This window comes from Notamacropus eugenii, chromosome 2 (genome assembly GCF_028372415.1).
Source record: "Notamacropus eugenii isolate mMacEug1 chromosome 2, mMacEug1.pri_v2, whole genome shotgun sequence".
NCBI lineage: Eukaryota > Metazoa > Chordata > Mammalia > Diprotodontia > Macropodidae > Notamacropus > Notamacropus eugenii.
Window position 1 is genome coordinate 15048353 of NC_092873.1, and position 17586 is coordinate 15065938.

A 17586-nucleotide genomic window follows, 5' to 3' on the forward strand; every position below is an offset into this window, starting at 1 on the left:
TTTTAAAAGTGCTTTCAATTCTGCCAAGTGCCTTACCTATACTATCTCCCTTGATCCTCACCACCCTGGGAAACAGGTGCTATGACTCTTCCCATTTGACAGTTGCGGAAACTGAGGTGGACAGAAGTTCAGTGACTAGCCCAAGGTGACACAGCCAGTAAGTGACCAGGTCCAGAGGAGAATCACCAATATTGGACCCGCAGTCTCCCACTATGGAGGGCCACAAACACTGTGACAGGTGACGAGGAAAGAGGTCAGGCCTTTGCAGTGCTGGCTGCCCCAGTGTATCTGAAGCTGAGCCAATGTCAGGTGTTCAAGGCCCTCAAGGCACAAAGATGAAAGAGACAACCTAACCATTGTCTTGACTAGACCTTAGCTTATGGTCCACCAGGGGAGCTCTGAGACAGACACACACAGCAGTGTAACCCACATGACAGTGCATGGAGCCGGGCCAGTCAGGAAGATGTGGGGGACAGAGAGTCGTCTCAGACTTTGGGATCTCTTATCAAACTGAGAGGCCCCTGGGACAAAGAGGTTGTCCAAGTGCCTTCTATGGGAAGCTTTTGAACAGAAGAAGAAAAATGGAGCCAAGAATCCACAGCCCCAGCCTTGCCTCCCCCCACGAAATGAACCTCAAGCCAGACTGATGCTCCCCCTCTCCCCCACTCCTGCTTACCTAGGGGTCTGCAGCCACACCAGCGAGACCTGGTCACACCTTGGTCTCCTACTCCCCAGTTTGGGGCCATTTCTTGATCTCCAGAGTCAACAAGCAACCCTCCAAACCAACTGTCCCTTTTGCAGTTATGCAGACTGTTGGGGTTACAGAATTCCATGGCAGTTAGGGACAGAAGGACCAGTGGGGGAGGGACGGGGTGGGGCACTAAGGTCTGGCTAGAGGGATGTCTTTGGAGCTAGAAACCTGAGGGGCTGAATCCAGATGCTTTGGCCACTTTACTACAAATGTGGCTCAGGCAAATCGTGTCCCCATCCCTGTACCTCAGTTTTCTCATCTGTAAAACAAAGGGCAAGGGTAACTACTCCTGCTAGTGCCCCAACCTCCTAAGACACTGAATTTATGAAATACCCCGAAAATAATGTTCTTGCCACCAAAGTTCTTGGTTCAAAATCACAAAAACTTCCAAATTGGAAACATAAGAATGGTCTGAAGGAATTACATTAAAGGATGCTGGTTACCTTATGTTTTCCTCCTGCACCATAAGAATGATGGGAACATGTCATCTGACTGACATTTGAAACCTACACATTGCCCTCTCCATTTAGAATAGGAGTTCCTTGAGAGCAGGGACTACTTGGCACCGTACTTTGTACCTAGTAAGAGCTTAATAAATGTTGTTATCCATTCAGTCATTCATTCATTCTCCTTACAAGGACACTCTCTTTTCTTTCCTTTGTACCCCAGTCGTAGAGTGCCTGATATAGAGCCAGATCTTAAAAAATACTTATTGCCTTATTATCTTTGCCTTGCCATGATCTTGGAACAAAACGTATCTTGAGTTGTTCCTAAGACTGTTCTTCTGATTTGTTCCCAAGACTGTTCTTCTGATTTGTTCCCATTCTCCCCTGTGTTCACGATCCAATCGTCATGTCTTTTTTCCTTATGATTCTTCAGTCTTTTCCTTTCTATTGACTTCTTAAGTCTTTTGCCTTTTTTGTATCCTCAGAGCTTAGCACAGTGCCTGATAAGGAGAAGGTGCTTAATAAATGTTTTTTGATTGATTATCCCATGCTTAGAAATAGCCTCACTTGCCACAGATGCTTCATGACCCCCTGTTCTCAATTTGACATTTTGAAGAAGGTGGTCTACACTTCTATTAGATGTAGTACCTCTAGCACACTTGACATGTGAGCATTTGTGTGATAACCACCCATGCTATTCTCGTATGCATTTAAAAAATTGTAATTTATATTAATACTGGAGCCAGTTCTTTTCTAGATTTTCTATCTCCTTCAAAGCACAAGACTGTGCCCTGCACATACCTGTAGTTCATTCAATGCTCATTGAGAAAAATTGGATCTTTCATGGATTTCAGTGTTACCCTCAAACCTAGGAGTATGGCTGGTCATTCAATTGGACCCTTCAAAGAAGCAACCCAGGAAATATAGATATGCCTGCCAGAATATTCTCCTGGTTTGACAATGAGAAACCTGAGGTACAGACAGCTTAAGTGACTTCTACCCACCACATAGCCCATCATGAAAGCTCATTGTTTGGAGCCTCCAGGCCTCAGAGAACAATCAATTGGTGTGCTATAAACATCATTCAAACAATTGTACCCTTTCACCAACTTGGTGTTTTGTTTTTTGATTCGATTAAGTTCCACCACCTAATCTCAGACACAGCTAACTAAGTATGAGGACAGATTCAGGAAGGAACTGCCTTCGCTTTATTGAGGGGAGGCTTTGCGGTGGATCCTCAGGATCACAGGCAACGTTGAGGTTTACATTCTACAATGAGTGGGCCCTTCGTTGACAAGATGTCCATTTGGTTCCACAAAAGCTTCTAGGAGGCAACACCTTTTTTAATAGTCTGCCATTTTTCCTAAAAAAGACAGAAATATGTGACTGTAGTTCAGCTACATATGCTATAATGCTATAAATGCTATGAATGTCATTCCAACAATTGTACTCTTTCACCCGCTTGGTCCTTTTTGATTCCATGAAGTCCCACCACCCAATCTCAGACACAGCTAAGTAAGTATGAGGACAGATTCAGGAACAAACACCTTTTCTAAAAATAATCTTCCATTTTTCCTCAAAAAAAGACAGAAATATGTGACTGTGGCTCAGCCCTTTCTTTGAGAATTGAGTAAGCACAAATTCTTACATCCCTGTTACTCCAGTCATTCCACAGAAAACAGGGATCCCAGCAGCCAGAGGTTAGGGATTCAACGTTGATTCGGTGTTCAGTGTTGGCATGAGCACGTTCAGGGAGAGGAGGAAGAAAGGAGAATTTGGAAAATCCAGGAATAAGTGACACATTTTTTTAATATTAATTTTCTTCATTTTGGGTGTTCTACAATCCTGACCGTATAATTTACATTTCTTTCGCCTCCCTCCCTCCTCCGTCCCTCCTCCTGCCCTCAGATGGCAAACAGTTTTATATAGGATGCATGCATACAATCCTATTAAACGTATTTTCATTATAGTCACACTGCGTAGAAGAATTATAATGAATGGGAGAAACCATAGGACAAACCAAAACATAATACACAGGAAAAAAATTATCTGCTATATTTTGCTTTTGAATTCCCTAGTTCTTTCTGTGATATGAAAGGCATTTTGCCTTAGAAGATCATTGGGAATATTTTTTAAGTCTTTGCATTACTACAAAATTCCAAGTCTACCAGAAAAATCTCTCTCCCACTGTGGTCATTGCTGTGCACAAAATTCTCCTGGTTCTGCTCCTTTCGCTCAGCCTCAGATCATAAAAGTCCTTCCAGGCCTCTCTGAAGTCTTCCTGTTCATCATTTCTTCTGGTGCAATAGTACTCCATGACATTTCTATACCACAACTTATTCAGCCATTCGCAAATTGAGGGGCATCACCTTGATTTCCACTTTTTGGCAACTTCAAGGAGCGCTGCTAGAAATATTTTGGTACATGTCGGACCCTTTCCTTTTTTATGATGTTTTTGGATACAGTCCTAGTAGCGATATTGCTGGGTCAAAGGGTATGCACATTCTTGTAGCCCTTTGGGCATACTTCCAAACCTCTCTCCAGAATGGTTGGATCAGCTCACAGCTCCACCAACAATGAATTAGTGTTCCAACTCTCCCACATACTCTGCAACATTTATCATTTCCCTGTTCTGTCATGTTTGCCAATCCTACAGGTGTGATGCTGTACCTCAGAGTTGCTTTGATTTGCATCTCTCTAATCAAAAGTGATTTAGAGCATTTTGTTCATATGGCTATAGAAAGCTTTAATTTCTTCCTCTGAAAACTATCTGTTCACATCCTTTGACCATTTATCAATTGGGGAATGACTTGTAATTTTGTCAATTTGACTCACTTCTGTATATATTCTTGAAATGACGCATTTATCCCCGACATTCTGTCAAAATCCTTTCCCAGTTTTCTACATCTCTCCGATTTTTGGTGCATTGGGTTTGGTTGTGCCAAACCTTGTCAGTGGAAGGTAATCAAAATTACCCATCTTGCACTTCATACTACTATCTATCTCTTCTTTAGTCAGAGAAATACACTATTCCTTCCTCCATGAATTTCTCCATAGGATCAATCTTTACGCCTAGATTGTGCACAAATTTGGATTTTACTCTTCTATATGATGACAGGCATGGGTCTATGCCTAGTTTCTGCCATAGTCTTTTCCAGTTGTCCCAACCATTTTTGCCAAACAGTGACTTCTTATCCCAGAAGCTGGGTCCTTGGGTTTATCAAACAGTACATTGCTATATTCGTTGTCCACTCTGTCTTGAGTACCTAGCTCATTCCACTACTCTACCCTTCTCTTTCTTACTACGTATCGAGTGATTTTCATATTTGCTGCTTTGAAAGACAACTGGAGATCTGGTAGCGCTAGGCCACATTCCCTGGGATTTCTTGTCATGGATGTTCTGGACCTTTTGTTCTTCCAGATGAATTTTGATACTATTTTTCCAGCTCTAGAAAATAATTATCACACACTTTGATTGATATGGCACTAAATAAGTAAACTAATTGAGGGAAAATTGTCATTTTTATTATATTGCTTTGGCCTACCCACAAGCAACTGATGTTTTGCCTCTTCCTTAGATCTGACTTCATTTGTGTGAAAAGTGTCTTGCAGAGGTGTGCATATACTCAACTCCATCTCAGAAAAAGACATTGAATAAGTCTCAATGATTTCCCCAGAAAAAGATATTGCCAGGGCTGGACGGATGTACCAGTGAATTCCATCAAACATTTAAAGAACAGTTAATTCCAACACTATGTAGACTCTTTGTGAAAACAGAGGAAGGAGTCTTCCCAAACCCTCTTAATGATACTAATATGGCTTTCATACCTAACCCAGGAAGAGGCAAAACAGACAAGGAAAAATATAGACCAATTTCTCTCATGAATATAGATGCGAAAATTTTAAATAAGATTTTAGCAAAAAGAATAGAGCAGGTTATCATGAGAATAATACATTATGATCAGGTGGGATTCATACCAGGAGTGAAGGACTGGTTGAGTATTAGAAAAACTATTAGCATTATCCATCATATCAACAAGAAAACCAACAGATACCACAGGATTATCTCAGTAGATGCTGAAAAAAGTTTTTGACAAAATACAACACCCATTCCTATTAAAAATATTGGAGAGCATAAGAATAAAGGGAACTTTCCATAAAACAATAAGTAGTATCTCCCCAAAGTCTTCAGTAAGCATTGTGTGCAATGGAGATAAGCTAGATGTATTTCCCATAAGATCAGAGGTGAAACAAGGTTGTCAGTTATCACCATTATTATTCAGTATGACACTACAAATATTACCTGTAGCAATAACAGAAGAAAAAGAGAAGCCAAATGGGCAAACGAGACACTAAGTTATCCCTCTTTGCAGATGATACCAAGATATAGGCCGAAAATCCCAGAGATTCAAGCAAAAAACTTCTGGACATAATAAACAAGTTTGGCAAAGTTGCAGGTTACAAAATAAACCCACACAAATATTCTGCATTTCTATAGAGTAATAAGAAAGCCCAACAACAGGACATAGAAAGAGAAATCCCCTCTCAAGCTGGAGTAGATACGACCAACTCTCTGGCAGTTTACCAACGAAAACAAACTCAGGGACTAAAGGACACAAATCTTGAGAAGTCAGGATAATTTTTTTCAGCTATAGAATCACATTAGGCTGATTATCAGGCTGGGAAAGAAGGGGATCCAGGCTCAGTCCTGGTGCAGGGAAGGAAATACAGCTCAAGATCTCATCTAAGGAAAGGAGCCATGCTCAGGGATCTTACCTCAGGAAAGGGAGCTACTCTAAACACTGGCTGAGACAAAGTGGCCAGGCTCAGCTCTCTAACCCACAGTAGAGAGTCTGGCTCAGCTTATGAATCCAAGAAAATCAACTGGGTTTGGTTCTCTAGGCTAGCTAAGAAATAAAAGGACTGGTCTAAGAATCTAGGACATCTACTCTGTTATTCCTTACATCTGGTACTGGGCTCAAAAATAGCAGCTAAACATGAACAAGTTCTAAGAGGATTGGCAAAAGATATGACTACAAACTCACTGAAGAATTTCCATTTTTCCTCACTTAGTTGTTTGACACATTCATTCTTATCTATTATGGTCAGCATGAGATCTCTCAGAAAACTAACGCGGTCCAAGGTGAACTTTCTCGTCATATTCATGGAAGTGGATGAAATACACAAAGAGAAATTATGACAGTTAGAGACACTGCTTTGGGCTGTTATATAATCTTTCTTTGCTGCCTTTTGATCCTTTCCCCATCCTTGATATAATTCCTGACTGAAGACACTCCAGCACAGACAGCAAAGGCTGAAGAAACTGGAGAGAATATGGCAACTCATTTTTTTGTTAATTCAGCCTGGAGAGGCAGGGAAATGGACTACAGGACCTCTCATGGATTCTCCATACCTTATACTTTGAGTTCCTTGAAGTAGAGTGATCCAGAGCATGAATACCCTGAGACCTAAAATGAATGACCCAATAGGTTCCCTGCTGTCAGGGCCAGATGAGTGGGGAATGCAACCCTCGCAGGGAGGGATCAGGCAGGGCAAGGTGACTCACCTTCACAGTAGTAAATCACCAAGCTAGCAAGCAGCAAAACGACAAGGAAAGGTCTCATCATAAGAAAATAAGGTTCTAAGGTACTGGGCTTCAGGAGGCTGGGAGTGCTTTGGAACTTCCAGAGAGCACAGGGATATGTGTGCCCTGCAAGGCTGCCCAGACCTCCCCTAGGAGTGAGTCATGTGATGTTATGATAAAGCCTGGAGCACACACACACCCCTTCCACCTCTCTCCAACAAGACTCCTGACTTCTCTTAGTGAAGTAATTCCTGAGACTCTCAGTTTCCTCAAAGTGTTCAGGCTAGATGGCAACCTCCCCATCTTTACTTCACGGGACTTGCTCATGAGACTGTGTCTCCTCCAGACATGAAACCCAGGTTGAAGTCAGCTTACATCCAAATGACTTCTTATGGTATCAGTTCTGCAAACGTCTCTTTCTTGGACGTTGGAGGCCAGGTAGTTCCTGGCAATGGGGGTTTGAGGCAATTACCCGTATGCTACTTCAAGGTAGAAGAGGCTGCACAACACCAAACGAAGTCCCAGCTTCTCCTCTGCTAACTGGAGAGTTCTGCCATTTAACCATGTATATTTACAAAATGTCCTTAGAGTCATCTGAATCACCATCCAACGGGCAGTGAAGCTTAATCCCAGTTCCGGAAAAATGCTCGTCACTTTTCTATCAGAGCACCACTAATTTGTCCCCAACTGCATACATCACTGACTTTCTGGATGTTTCTTTTCTCTAATGGGATTCCCAGAAGGATTTCACAAGATCCTGACTCAGGTAGCATCCTCTGTTGCGTATATAGGAACAACAAATGGTTCTAGCTTCCATAATTCTCTGAGGAAAGTAGATTCAAGAACTGGAAGAGAACCTAGAGAATGTCCAATCCAATCCTCAACATCTAACATAAGTAATTGGAAGTACACAGAGCCTCAAAGATTGGTAAGGTCAAATCGATCTGCAAGTCAGGGGGGAAAATTGAACCCATGCTCTGGACCTGAGAGCCAGTAAACTTTCCATTACATCTTACTGCCTCGATTATCTTACCTGCTTTATAGATTTGGAACCCAAAAGGATAAGGGAGCCAAGGAATGAAAGAGTGAAGTGCAAGGACAGACTGGATTCCCCTGTCCCTGATTTCATAGTGTTAACTTTCATGGTTCTCTGTGGTTTATCAAATTTCACTACAAAGAATTCAAGGTTGGAGATAACACGAGAAAAGGATCTATAAGCCAGGTCATGATTCACATTCTGCCATTTGTACCTGGAAGTGAAACAAAGAAACACATTCTTTGTTCCCTGATGTTGAGGGACACGTTCTGCACTCAGAGGCAGGAAAAGTGGTTTTGAATCTACTCTAAAACACTCTTCACTGCAGACTTATCACACTGGCAAGAAGCCTCTCTGAACCTCAGTCAGTCAATCTGTAAGAAAGAAACACGAATATTGGTACTTCCTCCTTTAGAGGGCTCCTGTGAGTGTGAAAAGTGTGTTGGAAATCTGCAAGCACTATCAAATAGGATGGATTTGATGTTGAATTACAGTGATTCTGCTGTACCTTCTCTAGCCTGAAACCAATTTATTCAGTAGCTTGCACGACTTGGGAAAAGTCAATGGCTCCTTGAGCCATAGAGACTTAGCATCATTCTGACACTTTCATGCCACTCTTCTGGATTCCAAGGCCTGCGCATGGGTTTTCAGACTCCCTGATGCTGCTCCCCTGCCCCAGCCTCTGTCCTTGGAGCTTGTTAGCATCTGAGTCTTGCCTGCCCTCCCTTGCACGTGGTGACTGGTACAATATCTGTGACCAATTTTCCTCTTAAAATCCTAAGGTTCACAGTTCTACTCCATTCAAACCAAAGAGGTGAAATCTTGGACCCTCAGAGTCATGCCTTTCCATTGAGAAGGGAACTTAGGGATTATGAAGTCCCATTACCTGGTTTCAGCAAAGAAGATCTGGGTTGCAGTGCTGGGTGGTGGCCCTGGAGTAAGGAGGAGCACTGCTCTGGTGGTGTTTGTGGCAATAATGGAGAGGAAGTCCTCGTCACAGTTCCAGGGCAGAAAAGAATGTTTGGGATGGTTCACAGATCAAAGCACAGACCAGGAGAGGAATGAACATCTTTTCTTGGATCATCAAAGCTTGGAAGAACTGAAAATTTACAGGTGCCCAGAAATATCTCTGAAAACAGCTGCACAACACCCCTGAAGTGTGGGCCAGGACACCCTTCACACTGGAAGCAGAGACCTAATTTAACAAAGAGCCTCAAAGTCAAGGAAGTGGCTGGGAAAATAAGCAAATAATGGGGAAAAATCGGAATATGAAATCTCACTTAGGTAACAAGAAACATCAAAATATACAACCTGAAGAAGGGAACAAAATCAAACCTCCTAGACCTAAAGTCTCCAAGGAAAGTATGAATTGGCCACAGCACGTGGAACAACTCACAAAGAATATTTCAAGTCAAATAAGAGAAGTAGATGGAAAAGGGAAAAGAAATGAGAGTGATGCAAGAAAATAATGAAAAACAAATCAACAGCTTGCTAAAGGAGACCCAAAAAATAATGAAGAATATAACACTTTAACAAATAGACTAAACAAAATATCAAAAGAAGTCGAAAATACCAACGAGGAAAAGGCATTAAGAAACAGAAATTGCCAAATAGAAAAGGAAGTCCAAAAGCTCACTGAGGAAAATAATTCCTTCAAAATTAAAACGGAGTAGATCGAAGCTAATGACTTTGTGGGAGATCAAGAAATTATGAACAAATAGAAAAGAATGTGAAAATAGAAGAGAATGTGAAACACGTCACTGGAAAAATAACTAGCCTGGAAATTAGATTTAGGACAGATCATTTTAAAATTGTTGCAGTACCTGAAAGACGTGATCAAAAAGGAACCTAGACATCATGTTGTAAGAAATTATTAAGGATAATTACCCTGACACTCTAGAATCAGAGGAGAGCATAGATATTGAAAGAGTCTTCTAATCACATCCTGAGATCCCCAAAGGAAAAGTCCTAGGAATATTGCAACCAAATTCCAGAGTTCCCATATCGAGGAGAAAATATTGCAAGCAGCCAGAAAGAAACACTTCAAAAATTGTGGAAACACATGTAGGATAAGACAAGATTTAGTAGCTTCTACTAAAAGAGATTGGAGGACTTGGAATACGATATTGCAGAGGTCAAAGGAACCAGGATAAAAATCAAGAATTACCTACCTCGCAAAACTGAATATAACACTTCAGCGGGGAAATGAGCTTTCAATGAAATAGAGGACTTTATTTATTTATTTTTAGTTCTCAACATTCACTTCCATCAATTTTAAATTTTCTCCCCCTCTCTGCTCTCTTCCCTCCCAAAGATGGCATGCAATCCAATTTAGGCGAAATAGAGCACTTTCAAACATTCTTGATAAAAAGACCAGAGGTGAGGAGAAACTTTCACTTTCAAATACAAGAATCAAGAGAAGCATGAAAAGGTAAGCAGGAAAGAGAAATCATAAGGGGCTTATTAAAAGTTCAACTGTTTACAGTCCCACATGGAAAGACGCTATTGGTAACTCAGGAGACCTTTCTTAATATTAGGGTAGCTGGATGAAATATACATCCATCCGTAAATCCATCCATCCATACACATACACACACTCACACACTCGCACACACACTCACACACAAACCCGACAATGAATGAGTTGCATATGAAGGTATCGTATCTGCAAAATAAAACTAAGGGGTAAGAGAAGAATGTACTGGGAGAGGGAGAAAGGTAGAGGTAAAATGGGGTAAACTATCTCACAAAAAGAGGAAAGAAACAACTCTTACAATGGAGGGCAAGAAGGGGGAGGTGAAAAGGAATGAGTGTCCCTTACTCTCATCAGATTTAGCTTAGGGAGGTAATATTTGGGTATTGGCACACTCAGTTGGGTATGAAAATCTATCTTACTTTACAGGACAGTAGGGTGGACGTGGATAACAGGAGAGGATGATAGAAGTGAGGAAATGGGAGGAAATGTTAATCAGAAGGGAACACTGTAGAGGAAGGACAGGGTCAAAGGAAGGAAGAGAATAAATGTGAGTGGAATAGGATGGAGGGAAATACAGTTAGCCTTTCCCAACATGATGGTTATGGAAATATTTTGCATGAGTACACATGGATCACCTATATCAAACTGCTTGCCTCCTCAGTGAGGGTGAGTATGGAGGAAGGGAGAGAGAGAGAATGTGGAAGCCAAAATTTGAAAAATAAATGTTAATAATAATTAATAAGGAACATGGAGGAAAGAAATTAAAGTGCCCTGGTGTTATTATGAAAGTAATCTTGAAGAGAACAACCTACTGAAAGAGCCTTGGGCACACTTGGGGGTCTCCAGACTACACTTTGAGAATTGCAGCATGATATCAATCTGACCATATCATTTTCTAACCTGAAGGCAGAAGTGTCAGACATGTAGTACATCAACGCAGAAAAAATTGCACAAATTCTTATTCTCAACCTTATAGGGCATGTACATCCCTGTTCCATATTTTCTCCTTCACCCTGCTTTCAATGGTCTATAACCAGCTTATCTGAGTAGTTTACCTCTTCTCCCAGCTTCTCCTGCTCTGCATAGTCTATATTCTCCTGTTCTGAATGCTGAGGTATGAAGCTTTCCTGGCCACCTTTTCTGTGGCCAGTCTAAAGTATATTGAAGCCTGATTTCATTGCTTTCCTTCGAGTTGCTGTCTGAAAAGTTTTTCATTCATTTTCCCTAAACTCCAATCCCCTTCCTGCTGAGCACTTAGTGTTTCATATCCCAGTGAGATAGATCATCTTTATTGTCCAGCTGTTTTGCCTTTGTATTCCTAGTGACTGTAATTTAGCAAAACTTCTTTGTCTATTTCTTTGTTTAATTCTCGCTTCCTTCCCTCCCTCCCTCCTTCCCCCTTGCCCCCCTGCCCCCCTGCCTTTCTGCCTTCCTGCTTTTATCTTCCTGCCTTTCTTCCTTTTCCTTTCTTTTTAAACTTGCCACCAGAACACAACATTGTGTTAAGTCAAGGAGGAAAGTGGGCAGTGTCACCTCCTACGAGAATTCTATCTTGCCTACTCTCGTACAAGTGCACTGTCCCTGATGCTTACTCTTTATTTAATTTCCAAATCATTTTTTAATTTAATTGTTTTCACACCAAGAGAGCAACAGTTTCTTAAGGGTGGAGACGGCTTTATCTTCAGTGAGTAAATAAATGAAGAAATCAGTGAGTAAATAAATCAAGAGCACAGGCTTTAGCCTTTACACAGTCATTATTAAGTCTGTGACAAATGGGTAAATGATTTCCCTTCTCAGACTCTTTTTTCCACCTCTGAACCTTGAGTCAATACTCTCATTCCTGACCACAGTCTCCCAAAATACCTCACTGCGATCTCCAAGCAATCCCATAAATATAAACTTCATTTTAAAATAGAAGAGTCCCATTGAATACCCAAAGGTTGGTTCTATGTATAGGAGAAGATTAGACTGTTTTGAGGACTGTATTTTTGCATCTGGAGTTGAACTCAAAAGACTTCCTTAACGATAATGGGAAAAAAACCTTTAAAACTCATGCAGAAATATCACACACTTTTGCACACACACTATTTTTAGTCCTCAAATGAACATCTTACTTCTGCACAACATGAATGGATTTGGATGATAAGCCCTTAGGAGGCATTATCTGAAATACAGAAAAAGAACGACCATATAGGGAGGGTCTGCTTTTGGATAAGTCCCAAATTGACCTCTACTTAGCCATGATGCTGTGCTCCTCTTTGGCATGATTCCCCAATAAAAACACGTAGGTAGGGAAGGGAGAGGCTACTGGAGCAACGATGCATTCTTCTCTCTCTCTCTCTCTCTCTCTCTCTCTCTCTCTCTCTCTCTCTCTCTCTCTCTCTCTGTATGTGTGGGTGTGAGAGTACGTGCACTTACCAACGGCCTACTACGTGCCAGATTCTCTGGTCAGCACTTCACAAATACCATCTCATCTTGTTTGATACTCACAATAACCCTAAGAATTAGGCATTATTATGATGCCCATTTTACAGCTGAGGAACTGAAGCAAATAGAGGTGAAGTGACTGGTCCAAGGTCACGTTGCTAGTCAGGATCTGAGGCCAGCTTGGAATTCAGGCCTTCTGGACTCTAGCCTCAGACACTTGCTATCAGTGCGACTGAGCCTCAGTTTCCTTAAATGTAGAGCAGAGATAATAGCATCTACCTCCTACGGTTGTTATGCGGATTAAATGAGATATTTATCACGTGCTTAGATCATTGTAAGGCACATAGTAGGGGTTATACAAATGTTAGTTCTTCCCTTTCAGGTCTAATTTTGGTACCTCTGACCCTGTCCATAAGGATATATTTACTATTTAAGACTTTTGTGCGTGAGAGAGTGAACGGGAATGAATTCACATTGCTGCTGGGCAATTGATATTGACACATATTAGTAATTGCCTGCTGCTCCATCTTAGAGCTACAAGAACTTGAATGTAGGAAACAGTGGACAAAAAGTCCTGAATGAATATTAATCATTTTATAGCAAGCTTTCGAATCTGGATCCTGGCTCGGGAAAGTTGAGAACTGCTCCCCTCTCCCCCCCGCAATTGATTACAGTTTTTAAACATATCGCATAACAGATCTGGGAACGCTGAGATCAGATGACACCTCACTTCCCCACCAATCACTGCCGTGGAGCCTCTGCAAAGTGAGGAGGACTGGTATACAAGTCAAATAATGAAAGGGGAAAATGCCAAATAACGTTTGAAGACTTCACCTCCCCACTCCTCATGAATCAGCCCAGTGAAGACAGACAATTGCCTCATTCTCTGGCTCCAGCCAACCTGAACCCTCAGGTGAATGTCAATAATGTTCTTTAACAAATCCCACGTAGATGTGTAAGTTGGTTTGGGCTGAAGTTTTCATCTGTTCCTTTCCTAATATGAATGGGGATGTCCCAAAGCATTATTCATTTAGAGAATAATTGTGTACTACACGTAGGAATTAAAATGTGCAAGAGAAGATGAACAATCATTCTTTTAAAGAAAATGACACATGAACTCAGCCATCCTGATGGCTTTCTCTCTCACTTATGCACCAATGCCCTAAGCTTTGAGCTGTTTGTTGGATGATAAACGGATAGCCTCATGTTTCCTATTTTAGTTCTCCTATTTCTTGGGGGAAGTAGATGTAAATCATGACCCTCTTCCTAAGGAGAGCTCAGCTGGTGCAAGATTACTCACTTTCACAGCAGGAGATGGCTGGGGTGATCCTCAGCAGAGCATCAAGGAAAGGTCTCCTGGTGGAGATGTTGGCCCGTGAGTTTAAAGAGGCTCAGAGTGCTTTGGGATTAGCAGAGTTCACAGGGATCTTTGTGTCCTTCAAGGCTGCCCACTCCCTCCCCAAAAGTCAGTCAAGTGATATCATGGCAAATCTTGGCACACCTTCCATTTCTACCCCTGTCCCCATACCCTCTCCTGGCGTCTCTCAATGAAACCCCTCCCCAGGGCCTCCAACCTGGCATGAAACCTCTCCCATGTTCCCTAGCATCTCCTCACTGGCAGGGAAGGGCGTATCCTCAGGGCATGGAGCCCTGGCAGCTGGAGCCCCAGCTCTGTGAGATCCAGTCCTTCCTCTTTCTTGCCAGTTGGTGGTTGTGGTGGGAAACTGGGTGCCTTGGACGCCTTTTCAGAGTTTGGGTGCTTGGAGACAGAACTAAACCTGATGGGAAGTCCTAGGGTTAGAAGAAGAGCTGACTGCAGCTTCTAAGCACTTTACAAGGGACATTCACAAAGCCACTCTGGGAGACATCAACACCTGCTCCAGTTCCTCTGACTTTGACAGCATGTGATATTTCGCTGACCATTTTGGGTACATTTCTCACTGATTCTTCCATCCACAGGGATCATGGAAATATCCTAACCTGGGTGGCTTTCTTTAAGGGGCACAGGAAGGTGGAGACCAAAATCCATATTGCCAGTGACTAGGAGATTCCATTGAGAGACCAGATGGCATGATGGATAGAAGGCAAGCCTTGGATTCAGGGGAGATCTGGGTTTGAATGTCAATTCTAACAGCAGCTATCTGTCCATGGAGTGTCATTTGATCTCACTGAGCCTCACTTTCAAAATAATGATACTTTTCGCGGTCACCTCATGGGATTTGTGTGTGATTCCAAGGAGATAAGGGCTCTCTAAATCATAAGGTAATGTCTGAACACGAGCTACTATTGTTATTATTATTATTGACTTCTTGTGCCATGGGTAGCATCTTCACCCCTGTTTTGTCAAAATGGAGCCTGTAGGAACACAACTAAGGGACTCAATCCCATTGCACCACCGTTCAGGTAAAGAATCCCCAACTCCTAAATTTACAGTGTGACCTCACATGCTTTCCAATGGTTTGAGAATTGTCAACACGAGAAAGCAATTAACAAGCCCTTATTAAACCTATATTACATGCCAGGCACTGTGCTGGCTGTTCAAAGACACAAAGGCAATAGTATCCATCTTCGAGGAACTTCCATTCTGTCTGACAACAAAAACGCATTCACACACAGGCATATTCAAAATCGATCCAAGAATCTAGCACCTCCCAGGCGGTGGTGTGGAGGTGGGGAGGCGAGGGCAGGTGGGAAAACTGAGTCCTAGGGAAACAAGGAAGTCTGAGAATACAGTTTCTGATCTATATTTTACCCTTGGTGACTGGGAGGGAAAGGGGAAAAGGAGCCCTTGGAGACTGGCACAGATGAAGCATTAGATTCAGGGTCCAAGAAGTTGCTCTCACAGCCAATGAACTCAACAAGCATTGACTTATTGTCTGTTACTTGCCAGATCCTACACAAGGTGCTGGGAATATGAAGACAAAAACAAATCAGCCCCTGCCCTCAAGGAACTTACATTCTACTTGGCAGAAACAACAGATACAAAGAAATTGTTCAGTCATATCGCACTCTTCATGACCCTGTTTGGGGTTTTCCTGGCAAAGATATTAGTGTGGTTTGCCGTTTTCTTTTCCAGCTCATTTTACAGAGGAGGAAACTGAGGCAATCAGGGTATAAATGCTAAATATAATCTTCATTTTAATGCAAAATTTTTACTTTCATGAAAAGAGAGAAAGAGAGAAACACACAGAGAAACATAGAGCGAGGGGAGAGAGACAGAGACAGAGAGACGGAGACAGAGCACACTAACAGTGTGGGAATAACATCCTCTCTGGGGTGGTATCTAAGTTCTGCTTTGAAGGAATATGAGGATTCTCTGAACCACAGGTGAAGAGAGCATTCTCAGCACACAACACTACCTGTCTACAAAGGCCTGGAGGCAGGATATGGAATGTCTTGTAGAAGGAACAGCTGGAAGGGAGCATCTGTGAGGGGCAGCAAAGTGAGATGAGTCAGGAAAGGTCAGAAAGGTTGGAAAGATCATGATGGTGAAGGACGCTGTATGCCAGAAAGAGAAATGTGTATTCTGTCTTCGATAAAATAAAGTCACAAAGTTTTGGAGTTGAACACTGACACAGTCAGATGTGTGATTTACCAATATCAATCAGACAGCAATCCTCCTTACACCATGAGCTCCTTGAGAGCAGGGGTTGCTTCTTGGTTTGGTTTTGTTCCCCCTTCCAGCCTCTGTGTTCATCTCAACAACTGGTATGTAAGAGGTACTTCCTAATGCTTGTGGAAGAACGGCTTTAGGAAATCTTAGTTGGTAACTTGATAAAGAAAAGGAAAGACTGGAGGTAAGGAGATGGATTAGGAGGCAGCTGGATGATAATACATTTACTGAAACTCTCTGAGCCTCGGTTTGGTAAAATAGGCAGAATTGGGAATGGCACATTCCGAGATTTCCACTCATGTAACTCACCTGGTAGAGGAGGCTGGGGAGAGTCACAATGAAGGGTCATCAATGTGGCTTGGAGAGACTTGGGATCATGTGTAGTCATTCTATTCCTGGTTTCATTCTGCAAAGGACATGGTAGATGATGGCATCTTAAGGAACTTGGGGTTCCTTCAGAAGGTGCTACCAAACCAGAGCCTTGACCATTCTCCTTGGCAGTTCTTCCTTGGTCCATCTCTGTCTCTTTCTCCCCCTGTCTCTCTCTGTCTCAGTGTTTCTCTTCTCTCTCTTTTGTTAGTAGCTACTAAGAGATAATGTCATCAGGGGGAGGCCTTGGACCTTCTCTCTCTTTAACGTTGACATGTGGGTCCATGAATACGGCCTTCATTCTCTGTCTGTCTTGGTGTTTGTTTATTTTGTCATTGAGGTGAAAGAGATGACTTTGAGACTGCAATCTTGTGGATTTTCAAAGGCCAAAGAAGTGAGCCTCTGGAAATCTGTGAGTAGGCAAGTCCAGCTTCAAAGTCCTAAAGAGGAATGAATGGGACCCATCTCAGAAGTACCTGACACACTCACTCATGTGACATCCACCTCATTCACCCACCTTCAATCATTTGACAAATGAGGCAGCCTACAAAGGTTCTGTCCCTTGCCCATGCCCAGAAATTTGCAAGGCCAATATTTGAACTCAGCTCTACTCACTCCCAAGGAAGTATTCTTTTTCACTATGATATCCGGCCTCTCTGCACCTACCTGTACTTCTGCAGTTCAGGTCTGTGTTCTGCCTTCCATCCTTCCTTTAGTGCTCAGAATTCTTTACCCAGAATCTCAGCAGTCTCCAGATGGTGAGGACAAGGTTCTGAGTGTCCAGACCTCAGGCCATTGCTCTCTCTTCCACCAAAGACACGGGACACTGGATAAATCCTCAGGACCTAGCCCTCTCCCCTTGATTCCGTAGTTGGAGCCCAAAG

At 42.3% G+C, this 17586-nt stretch overlaps 1 protein-coding gene across 2 annotated transcripts in view; it reads right to left on the reverse strand.

The window, feature by feature from the left end:
* The window catches only part of LOC140522127 (inner centromere protein-like), a 33507-nt gene extending 15921 nt beyond the window's left edge, over nucleotides 1–17586 (reverse strand). The window contains exons 1-2 of one of the 2 annotated variants that reach the window (XR_011973218.1): nucleotides 16643–17586; nucleotides 677–2560 (exon numbers count right to left, since the gene is read on the reverse strand). Coding sequence is in view for 1 of the 2 variants with exons in the window: in XM_072637205.1 (XP_072493306.1) it covers nucleotides 677–833 (157 nt within the window). In the remaining variant the exon portion in view is untranslated. Of the gene's footprint in view, nucleotides 1–676; nucleotides 2561–14020; nucleotides 14968–16642 lie in introns of those variants that run through there. The other variant, XM_072637205.1, reaches the window with a different exon arrangement.